Source organism: Thunnus thynnus, chromosome 3, assembly GCF_963924715.1.
Source record: "Thunnus thynnus chromosome 3, fThuThy2.1, whole genome shotgun sequence".
NCBI classification, from domain to species: domain Eukaryota; kingdom Metazoa; phylum Chordata; class Actinopteri; order Scombriformes; family Scombridae; genus Thunnus; species Thunnus thynnus.
The window spans coordinates 17,571,742-17,593,390 of NC_089519.1; the positions used below are offsets into that span (position 1 = coordinate 17,571,742).

The following is a 21,649-nucleotide window of genomic DNA, read 5'->3' on the forward strand; positions in this document are numbered from 1 at the left end:
TTCTTCTTGATCACTAACCTCCATTAGACCTGTTCCTTCAGCCCTGTCAGTTTCCTCCATCTTCCTCCTCTCCCTCTCCTTGCCTGTCTTTAGTAACACGTTATTTTATGAAACTCAGATTTACAAGAACTCAAGGCTTAATGAGTGATCAACCAGTTTAAATTTGTATTTGTTTGAACTGGCAAATTCTTCTCACCTGACTGGCCTTCGGCGGAGGATGAAGAGATTTCATATATCCATCTACAGGTTGAGGTATTGAGGGATATAAAATTGCATTAACACAATGTGACCTTTTCACGGACATTAACTGATTATAAACAATAATCTATGCCTACTAATATGATCGTTTCGAAATACTTAAGAGGCATATAAAAGCACAGTACATAAAGAGCTGTCAATAACATTATTTCTATCTCTTTTGCTTGTTCACACTTTGGCTGGATGGCTCGTCAACTAGTTAGTACAGTGGAAACTGCTTATTGTGATCACGTCCGTCTGGGTCAAATTAATCATTATAAGCTGATGATTATTATAACTGAATTTTTTTTTTCATGCAGATTATCATCTAATTGAAATTTGTATATTTATTACATGAATATAAAGTAAAAATGGCCGGTTTCACTATTTACTGTAGCTGTTTCAAAATACAGTACAGCTGTTTCAAACGCTTGTTTTGCTGCTGATGCCTTCCTGACTCATTTTAAGATGAGAGAAAGAGAGATGCAGTGGCCAAGTGAGCTAGAGAGTGGATGAGGAGAGCTGTAAGCAGACTATTTGATTACTATAAGCAAATTATTTAAACAGCATTTGTATAGGAATGATCCTGTCCTGAGCTTTTTGATCCATATAAGTGGTTGATCACTGTAAGTGTGATTATATAAGCGGTTTCCACTGTATAATGTTAGTGTTATATAGCCTATCCTCTTGTCTTTTCTTCACTTATACTTAAAATTAGGTAACGTTAACTAAGTAACAAACAAGTAACAACTTGATAGCTTGCTACATTGACCATCATTTGCCACAAATTCATATTGGAGCTTGGTATCTTCACTCTGTAACTACTTAATATTTCACTCTGTATATTATGTTTATCTTGCTTAAGTTTTAATCAACATCTTGTCACAACTTCAGTGGTTTCCGACTACTGTTGCAGTCTCTATCAAAGATGGTACGGGAATTGCAGAGTAGGCAGCACAGCCAATAGAAACACTGGATTAGAGCAGCAGCAGCAGCCTCTACAAGGTCCTAGCGCCCGGTGCTTTAGGTACATTGTGAATTTGGAGACGCGATGGCATTATTCGATCGATTTTAATGAAAAATGAATAAGAAAAACCTATTGATGATTTAAACTAATAATGTCCATCTATTTTGGGGGCGCTAAAGAAAATTTATGGGGGGCTAAAGCCCCCCTAAAATAGGCCTAGCGACGCCCCTGCTCCTCAGCATTAACCACTAACTTTCTTCATAAGTGTCCAGTGTTAGACATAAACTCCCTTACAGTGTCACTGTCAACTATTGTCGCGGGTTTGACACTTTTTAAGATGTCAGAGTCACGTCTGACAAATAGTAATGATTAGAAAATAAGCTCAACTTGCTCCCGATGAGAGGTACAGTAAGTCACAGTAAGTTGGGCTGGCAGTTTGGGTTTTTTTTCCTTATGAGGGAAGGGGGGTCACAGGGCCAAGGTTTAAGAGTCACAGGTCGCTATTAAACATAAGTTTCATTTTCACCAATACGACCTAACACTGAAGTGAATATAATAAAATATGGTTATTTATGGTGGAGGGAGGGTCACACATTTTCCCCCAGTCACTCAGGGAGGTTCAAGGAAAAATATTTGTAGCTTCAGGAGGGGTTAAAATAAAAAGAAAAACTGAAGTCACACCTGAGTCACCCCCTACCTCTGATAAATAACGAACAGTCACTAAGTACACTGAACTGGAAAAAAAAAAACAATTTAAAATACCAATGATTGATGGTTGTTCGCTTGTTAAAGGTCCAGTGTGTAGAATTTAGTGGCATCTCGTGGAACGGACTTGGCAGAAACGGAAGATAATATTCATAAGTATGTTTTAATTAGTGTATAATCACCTGAAAATGAGAATTGTTGTGCTTACCTTAGAATGAGCCCTTTATATTTACATAGGGAATGGGTCCTCTTCCATGGAGCCCACCATGTTGCACCGCCACATGTTTTTACAGTAGCCCAGAACAGACGAACAAACACTGGCTCTAGAGAGGGCCTTGAACGATTTTTGCAAGTTTCGCGGCCACTATAGGTTGTTCTACATATTTGGAAAGGGAGGGGGAGGGATATTCAGTTGTTTGTAATCTGCAACCTCACCTCTAGATGCCACTTAATCCTACACACTGGTCCTTTAACTAGTCATTTAAGTTACAATTTTACTGAAACAAGTCCACATTTACCTACAAAATATGTGCCGAATTAAACAATGGCTCTTAATGTTACTTTATTTTTTAATTATCATCCATGTTGCTTGCCTTACACCTACAAACAAGGCTTATTTTAAATTGTGTACTTTTATACAGGAGTTTGGTACGAGTGCTGTTAACTCAGACTATTCAGTTGGGCCATGCTTTCAGTGCCTCCAGAAGACATACAGTACTTATTTTTCCACAATTTTGAAACCTAATTTTATATACTTGGTGACTTTTTTAATCATTCAAATTTGGCTTTTTGGTTAATTACACATTTTTCTGTGGTGTGAAAAACTCAAAACACATTTATTATTGCTTTACACAGGCTTTAAATACATTGAAGGTGCACTGTGGATTTTGTCCCACATCACTGACATTGTAAGTGCATTATGAAGGGATATTCTAATGGAAGAATAGGACAGGAGGAATGATTACAGCAGGAAAAACTTACCTTACTTTACCCCACCTGACTGTTTTAAGTCTGTTTAAGACAGACTTGAAAATGTGTGAACCTTTAAGTACTTTAGAGTTTACATACCCAAAAAATATGCCCTCCTTGTATATTAATTATCATCAGATTAACAAAAAAGTATGTAATGATATGGGCTGGTGGGACTTGCTCCCTCTTGATCTCGGCAGCATAGTAGGTCACTCAAAACGAACATTCTTCCTAAATTATCTATTTACTGCACTCCCAGTAGAGGTCTCTCTTAAACAGTTTAGAAATGGGTCAAACATATTTCTAGGTTTATATGGAACGAAAAGAGACCTTGAGTAAATTACTCAACATTACAGCTGGGTTTAGCATTACAGCTATCAGATCAGCTATTAAGATTGATCGTGCTCAGGTGTAACCTATGAAGAATTTGTGCCAGTTATTTGAACTGGTAAGACAGGACTTTTATAGGTACCACCAGGTCCACCATTTTTTTCATCAAAACACTTGCATTTCTATTTTTCTGTGTTAACTCCAACACACTCCCATCTCGACGCACAGTAACTCAAAAAAAGCACCAATTTTGTTCATTGACTTCAGCTCTGCATTTAACCCTATCGTGCCAGAGCTCCTCCACAGGTGACTGTGCCTGAGCCTCTATGTCTGTGGATCACTAACTTCCTGACAGACAGGAGGCAGCATGTGAGGCTGGGAATGCACACCTCCACCCCTATGACCATCAACACTGGAGCACCACAGGGCTGCGTGCTCTCCCCTCCCCTCTACTGTCTGTATATGTGTGACTGCACCTCCACAAGCTCCTCCGTGAAGCTCCTCAAGTTCACAGATGACACAACCGTCATTGGTCTGATCCAGGAAGGGGACGAGTCTGTGTACAGACAGGGAGTGGCATGGCTAACATCCTGGTGCAGCCATAACAGCCTGGAGCTAAACACCCTCAAGACAATAGAGTAAACAATAGACTTCAGGAGAGCCCTCCCTCCGCTGACCATCAACAGCACCAACAGTAGCTGTAGAGTCATTTATATTCCTTAGGACCACCATCTCCAAGGATTTTAAATGCGACATCAACATAAGCTGTATAATCAAGAAGGCCAAACAGAGGATGTTCTTCCTGAGGCAGTTGAAGAAGCTCAACCTGCCGCAGTTCTACACTGCCATCGTCGAGTCCATCCTTACATCATCCATCACTGTTTGGTACAGTGCAGCAACCAAACAGGACATTCAGTGGCTGCAGCACATGGGCCAGGGGCCCAAAGGTCTCTGGCACTGAAAGTGCCAGAGTATGTGGAGTTTTGACACCATTTTAAAATCCTTTCATACACAAATGCATGATGTGTTTAGGTGTAAGGCTTATGTATGTCCTGTCAGTGCATTCATGTGAAATTCCAAGTGGAAAAGGTGCCTCTCCCAATTATACAGTGGTTCATTAGCATCTGATCAGACAACATCACTTTTTTACATGGAATAGAATAGTCAAATGTTATATGGCTCTAAGTGTTGTGTGTATGTGTGTTTCAGGTATCCCTGTTGAGTCCAAGGTGAACATCTTCATTAACAGCTTTGGGTCCATCCAGGAGACCACTATGGTAACATGCACGCACACACACACACACACACACACACACACACACACACTTAATGTTACTTTTGTATTTTCTTTAGTTTCACATTGTGACTTTCTATCTGTGGATCTATACTGCAGCTATTATGCTATGCTTGATACCACTAAGGTATGTTTTGTCATACTACCCTGTCACACTGTTCAAAACATAACATGGTAATATTAATATTAGTAATATTAGCAGTGTAGCAATAGTAGTAACCGCAGTAGCATTAGCTGGAGCCGCAGTAGACATGGAGACAATTATTAATATTATGTTTCTCTGCACAGGACTACAGAGTGAATATATTTCTTCGCCAGAGATGGAATGACCCTCGCCTACGACTTCCAACTGACTATAAAAGTGAAACGCTGACTATTGACCCGAAGATGTTCCAGTGTTTGTGGAAACCAGACCTTTTTTTTGCCAATGAAAAAAATGCAAACTTCCATGATGTCACACAGGACAACATTCTGCTCTTCATATTCAGGAACGGAGATGTCTTAATTAGTATGAGGTGCACACACACATTTTTCATACTTTTTATGGCATTTTTGCCCTTTTTGAGAAGTATAGAGCAGTGTCAAATCATCCACTCTTTGATTAAAGCAAGCAGGCAGCACATTAGTAACAACTATCGTACAATGTAAGTTCCCATGAATTACCAAGCACACAGCCACAGTTTACAATCTGACTTATAACAAGGGTGAGACAGGTACCTGTATTTTACAGGAAAATGTACTAAAAAAATGAACACAGTGAAGGTGTGATAGTAAGCAAGAAGACAGGTTTTAATGTCAAAGTGACACTCTACATAAAAGATGGGCAGACCAATCAGTCTAAAAGTTCATTCAGTACAACAGATAAGATTCTGCTGTTGTAGCAAACAGTCATCATGTCCATCATCAATCAATCAATCAATTGGTCTGCCGCTTTATTCCAGACTGAAATATCTCAACAACTATTGGATTGTCATGACATTTTGTACAGACAATCATGGTGCCCAGAGGATAAATCCAACTGACTTTTCCTCTAGCACCACCATGAGGTTCACATTTTAGTCAGATGTTTCAACAACTGCTGGATACATTGCCATGAAATTTGGTACACACATTTGTGTCTCCCTTGATGATGGCACTTTTTATCTAGTGCTGTCATAAGATCAACATTTTAAAAACTTTAGCCTCAGCTATGCTCTGTTTAGTGCTAATCAGTAAATTTTAGCACACTAACTGGGAATCCACACAGAAAGAGAGACATGAGTGGCACGGCACGTAAGCACTATTGGAGCGTTCTATCTGTTCAATCTACACTGAAACCAACCTGTGTTCAGCATCTCTGTCCACAGAAGCAGCTGTCTGTCAGCAACAGCTCTGGGGGAGCTGAAAGGACAGCTACCAGCCAAACTGTCTTGACCAGGCTGACTGACAGCAGATTTTTACTGAACCAAAATAGTTTGCATGTCAGCTCCATGGGAAGAAATCGATTATTGTTTCACTGATTATATTTCCCGCCCACTGATGTGAGCGATCTGACTATAGTGAACACAGGCAAGCTCATAGGCAGACTGGGAACTGATTAATCAATATAGTTAATAATTTCAAAACAAACAGTATATACAGCAGGAGATTTGTGTGATTTAAACAGCTGTCTGTGCAGATTACACTTCACTAAACGTGACAGGGAGGAAACAGACAGACTCTGAGCTTAAAAAATGCAGGAGGTCCTGGGGAGACGCACGTCACTCGTGTGGGTTGATACATTTAATAAAATGGAAGCTGTATGTGTTCTGTGAGAAGCGCAACTGCTGCTTAACGTCAGCATGTAAGCAGTGTCATTGTGAGCATGTCAGCATTTACCTCAAAGCATCACTGTGCCAAAGTACATCCTCACAGAGCCTAATGTGGCCTTAATGTGGTTGTAGACTCTTAGTTTTGTTCCCATACAGACCAAATTGTTTTGATATTGGGAAGATTAGTGTAGAATTAGAAACATTTAGATTTTTATGGTTAACTCTGAGAATATAAATAACACTTCAAAAATTTTAATTTTAATTTATCTTTGTTCTTGATGTTTCCCTAGTGTTAGATAGTATGGAGAGAGAGGATTTAATCAGAGTGGTGTAGTGAAGCAATGAAACTGAATTTCACCAAGAATTATCCTTCAATCGAGCTGTTTTGATCTTTTCTCCTAATGAACCTTGTGAGTGTGTGTGCATTTGTATTTGTGTGTATGCATGTCTTTGTGTGTGTAGGCTGTCGGTGACGCTGTCTTGTCCCTTGGATCTCACTCTCTTCCCCATGGACACACAACTGTGTAAGATGCAGCTGGAGAGCTGTGAGTACATTCACACAAAGAGTGGTCTTTGCACACAGGTGTGTAGAAGATAAAAAATAGTCCAAAGGCAAAAATTGTCAACACAAGGGAATTTATTTAATAGCTATATTTTGGTCAAGTGACCATCATTGGGCATTTCACACAGCAAAAAAACAACAAGCCTGCATATAAATACATGTATTCACAGAAAAATCTGCCAGTCTTAGGGACCACACAATCAACAATCATATGGGAGTAATACACCTGGGAAGGGGCAGGAGAAAAGAGAAGATATATTGATTCAGCCCAATAGGTGAATCTGAAACAACAGATAAGTGAACACAAAAGTAAATAAAGATTACCTTCTAACCATTCATTTTAATGAAAAGTACCATGATGGTCTGTGAATGAAGTATAATTCACTTGCAGTTGTTCACATTGTATAATGAAAGTTAGTTCCCATTTTGGGGGGTTCATTGTCCTAATCCATATAATGCAATTATATGCAGAGCATCCACTTCTTCCATTATCCAACTTGTACAATGAAAATTGAAACAGGAAGTCGAACGCTGGAAACAGAGACAGCTCACCTTCAAAGTAAAAGCTGGTCATTTTGAAGTATGTTGGCTGCAGCTCAGCTTAACCAAATAAATAAACAAAAAGCCTAAATAATGAACGTAATTCATGACTTCTTTTACACACTTGAAAAAGAAGGAGATGAAACTCTGTAAAAGGAAGCAGGGGAAGCAGAACCAGCCCCAGGGATTTTCAAAGTAAACGCATCATATTTTACTGAGACGCTGCTGCCTTTAACATAAAGTACCGGTGAGTCCAGCTTTATGTGTTTTTGGTCTTGTTGTGTGCATGATTTTATCAAGTTAATCTCTTGCTGCAGTCGCCAATTTAAGAAGAGCGAAACTAAATAAATACGCAAATAGCCTAAATAATGAATATAATTCATAACTTCTTTTACACACTTTGGAGATTAAACTATGTAAAACTAAAAGGAAACAGAGGCAGCAGGACCAGCCCCAGGGATTTTCAAAGTAAACGCACTGTATGTTACACAAACACACTGAGCCTCTGTGGAAATTTAACATAAATCCAACTTTATGTGTTTGTGGTCTTGTTGTGTGCATGATTTTATTGAGTTATCCTCTCCAACCTAACACTGTTTAAATTGTTTACCTGTCCACCAGCATAGCTAACTGTTAGCCTCAGAAGATTTCTAATGCTAGCAGTGCTAATTGGTTTGTAGGTAAACTAGCTAGCTGTTGTAGCTAACAAACTGCTGTTGTGTACTAACGTTACTTGTTTATTATTATGCTTAAACTAAAGCTGCAATTCCTACATTGTCATCTGTGGGTGTCACTCCATCAAAATCAACAAGAAAGATTAACCTTATAGTCAGGGTTTCATTTCAAAGCCAATGGCTTAAAGTAAAGAGAAATTACAACAGAACCACCAAATATGTGTCAAAGTCAATTTAGTCTTTCTTGAGCAGTTTTAGCAGCCCTTTTACAGTTCCCTTACTAAACCTTTGCTGGTACACAACTTAACATTACATATGTGGCTCTACTGGAGTAGACAATATGTTGGGACTTTTTCAGGGAATTTTGCCTTAATTTTTTCCAGGTTTACTCACTCGACCACCACACTGGCTTCCTTCACATTGTTCACATGTCGCAGGCTGACAAGATGTACCAGCACTCAAGCTTTAAGGAGCATGGAGGTGTGTGTAGTAAAAGTCAAGTAAACAGATTCACACTGAATTTACCATCTCACTTAGACATCTGTTTTAAATGTAACAAAACATTTACTTTTATTACAGAGTTTCCAGAGGACCAGAGTAGAGAGCTTGTGAGACACCAGGGAAGACAGCTGTGGATGTAGTGTCGCTCACCTCGGATGCTTTTGCTGAGGTTTCACTTGTCTGCTTTCTGAGTCCCTTACTGTACCAAGACTGACATTCACAGCAAAACACCATTCGCTTTTCTGTCCAAAGGACTAAGACACACATGGTGTTGGGTCTTTACAGTTATTAAAAAATTAATAATAAATGAAGAAGAATAGAATTAGTATTAATTAGTGATCACATACACAGCCTGGCCTAATACTTCTCTAAGAAAGAATGCTACGATCCAGAGAGGCACCACACAGTTTAATGCCAGAAGTCTTATCAAAGTATGAAAAGATGATATCAGTACAAACAATTGCAAACAAGAAGTAAAAAATCCAAGGCACTTTGAGTCCTGAGTTTATTGAAGACACATTACAGCATATGTACATGAAAAAATGGTAAGAGTATATTGATTCAGTTTTGTTCAGTTTTTAAACAGTCTTTTAATTTACTGGATGATTAGAATTACAGTTGATGTACAAATATATTAATTCTTCATCATCTGGTTTTGTTTTGTTTTTTTGTCATATGACCTCTGTCTTCAAAATAAATAAAGGGTATACTCTCTATTTGTTGTTGAAATTGTTATTCACTGAGCACTTCAGTGACTAACTTAGCAGTCACTACTTTAGTGTTTTGTGACTTCACCATGCTATAGAGGGTGACAAAGCAAATGTCCTGATATAGTTTTATGAAATTTGAGGAATTTTAAACAGTGAATATAATCTGCAACCTTTGATTGGATGTAAGGCTTAATGTTTTTTTTCCAAAACTCTGCTTTGTTTGCTGTTTGCTTTGTTTTGCATAATCCTGAATGCAACATCACTAAGTGTGAGTACTTAATGCATACTTAGAGGATTACTCATTCAGGTGAACAGTGTTTTTATTTATAACATCAGGTATGTTATGAAGAAACCAACTAATACTGGTAATCTCACGCTGATTCTACAAGATTAATTACAGTAAGATGGTCTGGTAGACAGCTAAGGCTGGCAGCATTTAATTTACTGGAAGTGAAATGTGGCTAAAGAGCCCAAAATCAGACTTGCGTAACCTATCAGGGCTTATCCAGACCAATATATATTATCAAGAGAATTATTGTAAGTTCAAAGCCTTCCTAATGGAGCATGAGGAGCATTTTAGAAAACAAATTTAACAGACAGCTCACACATTATTAAGTGTATAGATCATAAAGCAGGCCTCAAGTCTTGCAAACATCCCTCATTTTCTAATGAATTTTTTATTTCTTAACCTTTCTCATCTCCACTGCCCTACAGAGGATCAACAAGAAGGGGGCTAAGTATAATACAACTGGCCTAATGTTTCCCACATTTACGTAAAACTTTAAACCAAACTCCTGTTGTCTAATCAAACATTTTTAAACTCACAATAGTGGAAGATCACAAAGTTTCCAGTACTTCTGTGTAGCATGTTGGACTTTTGTATCATTTAATTTAGTTTATACAGTGCTGCTTGAAAGTTTGTGAACCCCTTTAGAATTTGCTCTATTTCTGCATAAATATGACCTAAAATGTAATGATTTCCATTCAAGTCCTAAAACTAGATAAAAAGACATCAGTTAAACAAATGAGACAAAAACCTTACACTTGTTCATTTATTTATTGAGGAAAATGATCCAACGTTACATATTTGTGTGTGGCAAAAGTATGCGAACCCCTAGGATTATCAATTCATTACCTTATTTAAAGAAGAGAAATCTGGGTCTTCACTGTCAAACTCTGAGCTTCACAACACAGGTTTGTGGCAGTGTATCATGGCTCAAACAAAGGATATTTCTGAGGATCTTAGAAGAAGAGTTGCTGATACTCACCAGGCTGGAAAGGGTTACAAAACCATTTCTAAAGAGTTTGGACTCCACCAGTGGACTGTCAGGCAGATTGAGTACAAATGGAGGACATTCAACACCATTGTTACCCTCCCCAGGAGTGGTCGAACAACAAAGATCACACAAAGAGTAGGCGTGTAATAGTCCGAGAGGCCACAACGGACCCCAGGGTAACTTCAAGGAAACTAAAGGTCTCTCTTGCAGTCAATCAATCAATAAATCAATTTTTATTTATATAGCGCCATATCACAACAGAAGTCATCTCAAGGCACTTTTCACATAGAGCAGGTCAAGACCGTACTCTTTAATTTACAGAGACCCAACAATTCCCCCATGAGCAAGCACTTCGCGACAGCGGTAAGGAAAAACTCCCCTTTAACGGGTAGAAACCTCAAGCAGACCCCGGCTCTTGGTAGGTGGCCATCTGCTTTGACCGGTTGGGTTGAGAGAGAGAAAGAGAGAGGGAAAGGGGGAGGGGGGACAGGAGAGCAACAATCACAACAACAACAACAAGCACAAGCATCAATAGACAGGGAAGGATGCCATCAGGACTGTGAAGGACGGCGAAGGCTCGGCCCGGGACTCAGGTTTTCCTGTGAGATGAGAAAGCACAAAAAATTCCGGGGAAGAAGCAAAGTTAGTGACATGCATTGATGTTACATGAATGCATACAGATGGAGAGGAGGAGGAGGAGAGAGGAGCTCAGTGCATCATGGGAAGTCCCCCAGCAGTCTAGGCCTATAGCAGCATAACTAAGGGCTGATCCAAGGCGAGCCTGGTCGGCCCTAACTATAAGCTTGGCTACAGTCGATGTTAATGAGTCCACCATCAGGAGAACATTGAACATCAATGGTGTGCATGGCAGAGTTGCAAGAACTACTACTCTCCAAAAAGAACATTGCTGCCGTCTACGGTTCGCTCAAGACCATGTGGATAAGCCAGAAGGTGATTAGAACAATATTCTGTGAATGGATGAGACCAAAATTGAACTTTCTGGCTTGAATGAGAAGGGTTATGTTTGGCAATGAGCAAACACCACATTCCAGCATAAGAACCTTAACCCATCTGTGCAACATGGTGGTGGTAGTATCATGGTTTGGGCTGCTTTGCTGCCTCTGAACCACGACAGCTTGCAATCATTGATGGACCTATGAGTTCTGAGTCATACCAGCCAATTCTGCAGGAAAATGTCAAGGTATCTGTCTGTGAACTGATGTTCAACAGAAAGTGTGTCATGCAAACACACAAGTCATTCTACCAAAGAGTGGTTCAAGCAGAAGAAAGATAATGTTTTGGAATGGCCGAGTCAAAGTCCTTACCTTAATCCTAAAGAAATGCTGTGGGAGGACCTGAAGCATGTAGTTCATGTTGAGAAGCCCACAACATCCCTGAGTTGAGACTGTTCTGTAGGGAGGAATGGGCTAAAATTCCTCCAAGCTGATGTGCAGAGGTGATAAACAGTTACTGGAAACATTTGGTTGAAGTTATTGCTGTAAAAGGGGGTCACACCAGTTACTGAAAGCAAGGGTTCACATACTTTTGCCTCCCACAAATATGTAAGATTGGATAATTTTCCTCAAACGGTTCACAAACGTTCAAGCAGCACTGTATGTTTTTATCATACATACAGTAAGTGATACTGTCATACAATTTGGATGTTTTTTTCCTTACACTGAAACAAGGCTAAATGTCCCTGTCAGTCCTAACCTCACTGACCTGCACTGAGACACTCAGCTGGTGTCATCTCTGCAGTGAAATGGGATCAGAGTAACTGCCTCTCTCCTAACTCAATGTACCAGATTCTCCAGGTTACACTGGACAGGCTGTGTAACTAACTCATTGTTCATATTCACATTTCTTAGCATCACATCACTTATTGTAATACATTTAAAATACTTTAAATCTTACTTCTGGTAATTTCCATTGAGTTGTATTTATAAACAACATGTCTGATAACACCCAAACAATGTGATGACATGTGATACAAGGAATTCTGAAAGCAGTCCAACCCCTTCACTATGACTGTACTGAAAATTTAAAACTCTGTGGTTTTCATATTGTGAATGTAGCCATGTTTTATGTGCTATGTTCAGAGGACTTGCCTCAAACTGAAACATTAGAATGTAAATTGATAACCTACAGTTCATTTTCAAGACAGTTTCAAAATGCCTTAATGTGTTACTGGGCTAATTCAGTGAAAATTCCAAATTACTGTACTAATATCATCTTGTCATACTTTGATACTGATTTTTTCTGACATTAAACAGTGTGGTACCTCTCTGGATCACTGCATTCTTTCTTAGAGAAGAATTAGGCCAGGCTGTGTATGTGATCACTGATCAATACTAATTCTATTCTTCTTAATCTATTATTAATTTTTCTATAACTGTAAAGACCCAGCACCATGTGTCTTAGTCCTTTGGACTGAAAAGCGAACTTTGCTGTGAAAGTCAGTCGTGGTACAGTAAGGGATTTAGAAAGCAGACGTGAAACCACAGCAAAAGCATCTGAGGTGAGCGACATTACATCCACAGCTGTCTTCCCTGGTGTCTCACAAGCTCTCTACTCTGGTCCTCTGGAAACTCTGTAATAAAAGAAAATGTTTTGTTACATTTAAAACAGATGTCTAAGTGAGATGGTAAATTCAGTGTGAATCTGTTTACTTAACTTTTACTACACACCCCCCCATGCTCCTTAAAGCCTGAGTGCTGGTACATCTTTTCAGCTTGCAACAGGTGAACAAGGTGAAGGAAGCCAGTGTGGTGGTGCGAGCAAGTTCACTTGGAAATAATTAAGGCAAAACTCCCTGTTAAATTCCCAACATATTGTCTACTCCAGTAGAGCCACATATGTAATGCTAAGTTGTGTACCAGCAAAGGTTTAATAAGGGAACTGTAAAAGGACTGCTAAAACTGCTCAAGAAAGAATAAATTGACATTGACAAATATTTGTTGGTTCTGTTGTAATTTCTCTTTACTTTAAGCCATTGGCTTGAAAACCATGAAAAACCATGAAACCATGACCATGAGGTTAATCTTTCCTGTTGACTTTGATGGAGTGACATCCACAGATGACAGCGTAGGAATTGCAGCTTTGGTTTTTACTTGTAACTTAATTCCTCCAATTATAGTGGACCAAAGATATCTTTATCTTTATTATCTTGGTGCAGTCATATCGTGAGTTTATGCATCAGCCTAACAATGGAGGACTCACACCTGTCAAATAGGACACATGACATTTATTATATAATTCAGAAAATTTCTTTACTTTGTAGTCTGCATGTACAAACACACTGCTGGTAATGTACACATCTGTGAACATAAAGACCACACTCAAGCTTAATAAATCATAAAAGCATGCTAAACACCTGTAATCCTTCCATATATGACTGAAGAAGGTCCAGTTAAGTCACTTCTACCATAAATGTGGAGATTTCACACAGACTTAGATCAGGAAATATCCAAATGATATGCAAAACAGCTGATAATAATAAACAAGTAACATTACTATACAACAGCTGTTTGTTAGCTACAACAGCTAGCTAGTTTACCTGCAAACCAATTAGCACTGCTAGTGTTGGTAATCTTCTGAAGCTAACAGTTAGCTATGCTGGTCAGCAGGTAAACGATTTAAACGGTGTTAGGCTGGAGAGGTTAACTCAATAAAATCATGCACACAACAAGACCACAAACACATAAAGGTGGATTTACTGGTACTTAATGTTAAATTTCTGCAGAGGCTCAGTGCATCTGTTTAACACACAGTGCGTTTACTTTGAAAATCCCTAGGCCTGTTTATGCTGCCTCTGTTTCCTTTTAGTTTTACATAGTTTAATCTCCAAAGTGTGTAAAAGAAGTTATGAATTATATTCATTATTTAGGCTATGTGTTTATTTATTTAGTTTTGCTATTCTTAAATTGACCACTGCAGCCAACACGCTTCAAGATGTGCAACTTTGGGGTGAGATTAAACTGAAGGAGGAGGTCAAAAGATCTAGGGACCACTATGCCAAGGTGCTTAAAGTGAGAGCTAACTCTCTTGAAAGGAAATTCAGAAGATCTCAGAAGTCTCGGTGCTGGGCTTGAATCAAGACCTTGGCTTGGTGTGTTACAATATAGCCAAATATGGGTCTTGTCCTGCTGCCTTGGCTTTCATCATCAGGTGCTTTGCCGTCTTTACAGATGACTTGCCATTACTTTGTGGGTATCCGGGGGAGAAGGTCATATGCTCCAAGCTGAATCACCGAAACTCCTGTGATGAGAATTGGGGTCTGCTAACCGATATCACAATGTCCAGAATCCCTTGTTGTGTGAAAAGGGCTTTTAATTTCCAGATTACTTTGCTACACTTGGTATTTGATAAGTAATAAATTTCATGGTAGTTGGAATAATGTAATAGTCCACAGTTATTAATTACTTTAGCTCATAATCTGCCTGCAATCTCATGCGGGTGTAGTGTCTCTTTTTCTTGTTTTGTGTCCAAGGACCAATGGTGTCATTCATTCCTTTCCAGTTAACATATTCTGGATATGGTGAATGATGTCACCCCTGAGTGAATCTTAGATAACCATTCTCTCTCCTCTGAACACTATTCCATCCTGAAAACTTCACCCTGGAATGAATAATCGGCATCTACAGCTTTCGATCCGCTTCCATAGCAGTACCTACAGATTGCAGCTAGTCTCTCTGATGAGACTGGTATATAGTGAACTATGTTCACCATCTCTGTCTCAGAGGCTATTGGGCCTTTAAGGCTCTCTGGAAAGTATGCCTTGTTCAGAGCACCTGCCAGTAACATGTACCTTCCTGGTACATAGGTGACTTTAATGTCATACTTTTGAAGTCTGAGCAACTTTTCCATGGCAATAACCATCACCAGACACTAAGGGCCAGGTTATGCTAGAAAATAACAAATTTGTACAATATGATGTCTGACCACATCACAAGGTAAATGTTTATATAGCTTTGCTGAACATCCACATTCGAAAGCAGGGTGAAAAGCCTGCAAAAATAGAGGGTAAATGTCTGCATTTATACAGTGCTTTTGTCCAAGCCAGAGCTCATGACCACAGGTTAGGGTTGAAATGTAGATTGACAGGTAAATCAAGAGCTTCACCTTAAGGCTCAGCTCCCTCTTCACCACAATGGTCCAGTACAACATTCACATTACTGCTGAATTTGCACCAATCCACTTTTAGATCTCATGCTTCATTTTACCCTCACTCATGAACAAGATCCTGAGACACTCTTGGGCCAGCAACGTACTGCAAGGTAGCAATCCACTGTTTCCAAACCATGGCCTCGGACTTGGAATTGCTGACTCTTATCCTGACCATTTCATACTTAGCTGCTAACTGGCCCAGATCTTCAGGTCACAGTCTGATGAACCAACAGGACCATGTCATCTGCAGAGCAGAGAAGTAATTCTGAGGACCCACGCTGTGTCAACAATGATGGAGTCGAACATTCACTAAAAGCATGTTTGACTTCCTGTTGAGAATACAGACTCAGCTCTCACTCCTGTTACATGCAGCTCTGACATTGTCAATTTAAAAAACAAAGCAATAAGAATAAAAGTGCCCCTCTGAATACAGCCAGGGATCTGAAGAAAATGAATGAAAAGGGTTTTAATTGTAACTGAGCTACATTTAGCCTATTGTGAATGTTTTGTGTGTACTGTAATTATGTTTATTATTATCAGCTAACTGCTGGCTTGTTAATTTAAATGCTGTAGTCTCTAGTGTACTATATTACAAATATGCAGAAATGGGAAACAAAGTCGAAAAAAAACTGAGAAAAGGACCAAAAAACAGATATTTAAAAAAAAATGTAAAATTGTGTAAAGTATGTAAAATATACATAATGGAGCACCCAAACTAAAGTCTGTTGTTGTAAAGCTGTTGATGTTGAAAATATAGACTATTCATTTTCTTTGTGTTTTAGTTGGCTATACCACCAGTGATCTTGTGTTCATGTGGCAGTCTGACCCAGTTCAGATGGATGAGATTGCTCTTCCTCAGTTTGACATCAAACAAGAAGACATAAAATATGGAAATTGCACAAAGTACTACCAAGGAACAGGTTAGTAATTAGTAATCATAACTAACGCAGTAACACTGCCACTACATTAAGCGTGAATGTAGCAAATAATCAAATTACTACTAACACTACAAACATACATTGGTTTGTTATGACCTTTACTATTACATTATACTTTACAATGATATCTACAAATATACCTTATTACTTCCCATTAATATAAACAACCATAGCAACTTTTGTTTTGTTCATAATAGAAATGCACCGATATGGAATTTCCAAACTGATTATTTTAACCAATTATTCTGAGTTCATAAGTTTGTTGTGGCTGACACCACAACTACAAATAGAAAATAAAACCAATGTTGAGAGAGCCTCCACTATCCTTAGAATAAACAATGAATGTATTAATTGTATACTTTTTTGTAATAAACTAGACTAATTACCAACAGACCTACATGTTTACAAGCATGTATAGGCCACAAAAATCATTAGAGTCACTTTGCATACTGTTGGATTGATTAACTGTTTGACATCTTTAAACTGCAGTCCATAACTCTAAAATATTCAATATATTATCACATATCACAAACAAAAGCAGGTTGGAACCAGAGTATATTTGGAATCTTGACTTGAAAAAATACTTAATTAACCAATTATCTAAGTATTAATCTGTTTAGTTAAGCCACATTTAAAAACAAGGAGCCGAGGCCCACAGTCACTTGCTCTTAGCTCAACAAATTTAACCTGTGATGACCTCCACCTCTACTGACTGCATCCTGTAGAGTCTACAGGAGAGGTCAGGCAGAGTATAGGGACCAAAAATTGATTTATACCATAAATTGTTACATGGTGGCTGGGATCTTTATTTACCTCAACTGCAGAGGAAACCAGACTTTTTCAATTTGCTGTTGATAAATGTTTTACATCTATGGATAATAAAAATGTTCAAAGTAGGAATGGCCACAGTGCTGGGAGGCAGCCAAAAGGCCCGGGGCTTTCCTGTTTGGAAATAAGCCCTGCCCCAACAGTGTCTCAACTCCGCCCCAGGTTTAGGAAATACACCCACACCCAGTAAAGTCCCATCCCTGTCTCCATTGTTTCCCTTATAATTGTACAGGCCTTGCAGGTCACCAGGCCAACGAGAACTCCCACCAGGCCAAAAAAATATTTAGTTTCAATGCCAATAATAACGAGAAATATCCATTCATTCGGAAATCAACAGCATTTGGGAGCCTCTGTGCAGCGCTGTTCCGAAATGTGAGTTAAGGAGTTAACCTCTATGTCATTGCCTGGGAAACTCTTGGTAGCGTAGCTCCTTTTAAGAATAGGGCAGTGCGTATTTTGTGCGCGTGGTGTGAGAGGTTACGTGAGAGAGCGAGTGGCAGGAAAATAACAGTGAATGCAAGCAGTGCAGAGGAAAAGGTAACAGTAAGTTGTCAATCTGGCAGTAAATGTACAGTACAGTGTACGTTGTGTCAGTTAATAAATGCTGCAGCTTGTCAAGACCAAGAAAAGTCGTGTCTGGACTTAGCTCCAAAGTTAGCAACAATGGGTTAACATAACCTGCAGACACTAAACAAAGAAATAGAAAACGGAGAAATGTGTGACTGCTGAGTCTCCCGCACCGTTACCCTTGCGTCACGAAACACCACTCCTGTCACTTAGCAACCTTGGCAGCTGCAGTTGACAATCGGGAGACAGCTAGTAGAAATGAAGCCAGAACTTTTAATGTTATTATTGTGGCAGCCCACCCAAGTCCAGCAGCACCACCAGGGACTCCATGCTCAGCTGAACCAAAATATACATAAACACATTTTATAAGGCCTAATATTTATAAAATTGAATTTAAGATTTTTTAAGGACCTGCAGACACCCTGTTATTCTAGTTCTTATGTACTCTATTTATGTTGTAAATAGCTGTAAAAACAAATATATGTATTTAACAATTACTTTATTTGATTCAATACTTTTTATTTTTAAACTAATCTCTGGAGTAGAGAAAAGAACCTGTCCATTCTCTCTCTGCTCTCCTCTTCTCTGCCTCTCTCTGCAGCAGCGTACTTGCTGACAACAGCAGCTCAGCTTCAACACAGCTACCTGACTGTACTGTGACAAAATAATCTCAACTCAAAGCTCCACTAACACTTTTTTTTTCGCAAAAAATAATCTCATTGACAGAGAGACGCAGCAAATTATGTTATTCAGACTATAATGTAGGTATAATAAAAATCCTAACTGTTATGTATCTTAATAAAATAAAACAAAATTTAATATGGATTGATCTGTTCATTTTAATACATTTATATTTATTGAAATGTGGTGATTTCTGTACATATAGAGCCCCATAGGCAGCGCTGTTGTTCTGTCCATTAAAAACATGAAGCTTCACTTTACATTCAAACTAATATGGCAGCTACAATTGTTAGATTTCATTTGTGAGAACATTTATCTTCCAAAAGGAATTACATCATATATCAAAATGCTACGGAGACATTAGAGCCAACGGTAAATCACTAAAGAGCTGCACGGAGTTCATTGGATCATGTTCTCCCCGGGATGACGACATGTTGACTGGCTAATCATCTCAGGAGCAGGCTGCTAGCGGCTGAGATGATGTTTGTCTCAACCGGCCAGCTGCTCCAGATTTCCAAACAGGCATTATTTGGATAAGATGACCAAATATTGGGAAGCTACATAATTACCTAAAAAACTTAATAAAATGATATATTAACAGTCCTACAATGAAAATTACAACAGCTTAGCCTTGCTCAAAATCTCCACCATTCCTGCTGCCAGTTGGTGCAAAATGCATTCTGGGATAGGTTGGGCCGTCAAAGGATCCATCCATTGGATTATGAAATGAAATTTGGGCAACAATGGCGGCATTTCTCAGCCGCATTTGAAGGATCCTTCGAAATGGGACAGCCCTAGTCACACTGCCAAAACAGGTGGTTTAAAGTCATGTGACTTGAGGCTCAAACTCTGGCATGTAGTGACATTTTACCTTTACTGTGCTCTGTTTAAGGGAATGCAATAACCTGACACACATACATTTTTACATCACGTAGAAAACACTGCACTTTAAGTTAAAGTTAATGAGGCACAGATAACAATCACAATAAAGTCTTTCAATACTATAAACAGTATATATACAGTAATGGTTGTGCTGTCATTTAATAAACTTTAGGAAATAAATTGCATTCACAAGTTATGCTGTGAGGAAATAAAACGCAAAAGACACTGAATTAGGACCTCCGGTTTTCTTCTATACTCTCACACTACTGAAATTACTGGAGTTTCCAGTCATTTTTATATTCTGTAAATGTTAGCAGAACATTTTTGAGTAATCCCTTGTTAGTCATTCTCTTTCTGTTTCTAGGATACTACACCTGCGTTGAGGTGATTTTTACACTGCGGCGGCAGGTTGGTTTCTACATGATGGGAGTTTACGCTCCAACTCTGTTGATTGTCGTTTTGTCCTGGTTATCCTTCTGGATCAACCCTGATGCCTCCGCTGCAAGGGTGCCACTGGGTGAGTCCCCCAAATACACATGTAGCACCTGACCCATGTAGATATTTAGTTGGTAACGGTCTAACAAGTGTATATTATGAAAATTGCTGGCAAAACAATAGGCACTAATCAACCAATCAAACCAATTTCCCTCTGGCATAATAATAAAGTTTGTCTAATCTAATCTGGAAATGTGTGTTTTTAGCAACTTCAATGTTTGGGGTCTGCCATATAGAAAATCATACACTCATACATAAGCACAGATGGCTAATGTGGGCCCAAGTCTCTGAGTTTAGTTTAGTTTTTTTTGTTGGCAGAATTTTATTGAAGGCAGAGTTAAATTGATAAACAGATAAGAAAACTGTAATGGATCTAAGGAAACAGGTATATGATCACTTATGTAAGTTTTGACCAGTCTCTCAAAGCATTTCATTATCCCTAATGTCAGAGCAATTGGCTGATAATCATTTAGACATGTAACTGGTGTTTTCTTGGGTACAAGCACAATTGTGTTCTCAATGGTTCTTTTGGAACACAGTGACGGCTTAAAAACATAAAGCTGAAGTGCTGAACAGGCTTAAAATACAAAAATGAATAAATATAAAAGTATATAACACAATAACACATAGGAATAAAAGGAAACAATAAACATAAGAATTATATTAATAAAAGAATTGTGGCGCAATAGAAGATGAATGCATGGTGTCAAGCTCAACTCAAATTGAATGCCAACAAGAAGAGGTGGGTCTTCAGCAGCAACTTTAAAGTTTCCAGATTCTGAGCACTTCTTATACGAATAGATAAACTGTTCCAGAGATTTGGGGCAGCCACCACAAAGGTTCAGTCACCTTTATTTTTGTGCCTGGATCTCGGAACATCCAAGTTTGATGATGCAGGAGTTCTGCTAGATAAGATGTGATCACGCTTTCTTTTACCAGGTGGAGGATGAGCAGCTGCATTTTGTACTTACTGCAGATGACGAAGAGACAAGTGTTCCACAGCCACATACAAAGAATTACAATAGTCTAACCGAGAGGTAGTAAAAGCATGAATAACTCTCAAAATCTTTGGGAGAGAGATAGGCCTTTACCTTGGCTAAAAGCCTTAACTGAAAAAAGCTAGTTTTGACAGTGAACTAATCTGCTTATCAAATTTGAAGGAGCTGTCAAAAATCACACCAAGGTTCTTAACAAAAGGTCTATTGTAAGAAGCTAAAGGGCCAAGAGTATTAGCAGAGTGATCCAATAGGTCAAGTTGTCCAAACATAACAATCTCAGTCTTATTTTCATTAAGACTGAGACAGTGTAAATCCATCCAAGTTTTGATATCTTTTAAGCAGTTCAGCAAAGGCTGCATTGAATCTTTACTTTTTGTTTTCAAAGGCAGATAGATTTGTATATTGTCAGCAAAACAATGAAAGGGAATAACATGTTTCTTAAAGATGGATCCTAAAGGCAGCATATACAGTGAAAAGAGGATTGGGCCCAAAATGGAGCCTTGAGGGACCCCACAAGTAAGTGGGGCTGCAGTCGAAG

At 38.8% G+C, this 21,649-nt stretch overlaps 1 protein-coding gene across 1 annotated transcript in view; it reads left to right on the forward strand.

Annotated features, from left to right (window-relative positions):
* LOC137179669 (glycine receptor subunit beta-like) overlaps positions 1-21,649 on the forward strand; it is a 64,096-nt gene that overhangs the window by 35,662 nt on the left and 6,785 nt on the right. The window contains exons 4-8 of the mRNA XM_067584523.1: positions 4,418-4,485; positions 4,791-5,017; positions 6,755-6,837; positions 16,505-16,642; positions 19,983-20,135. Coding sequence (XP_067440624.1) covers positions 4,418-4,485; positions 4,791-5,017; positions 6,755-6,837; positions 16,505-16,642; positions 19,983-20,135 — 669 coding nt within the window. The remainder of the gene's footprint in view (positions 1-4,417; positions 4,486-4,790; positions 5,018-6,754; positions 6,838-16,504; positions 16,643-19,982; positions 20,136-21,649) is intronic.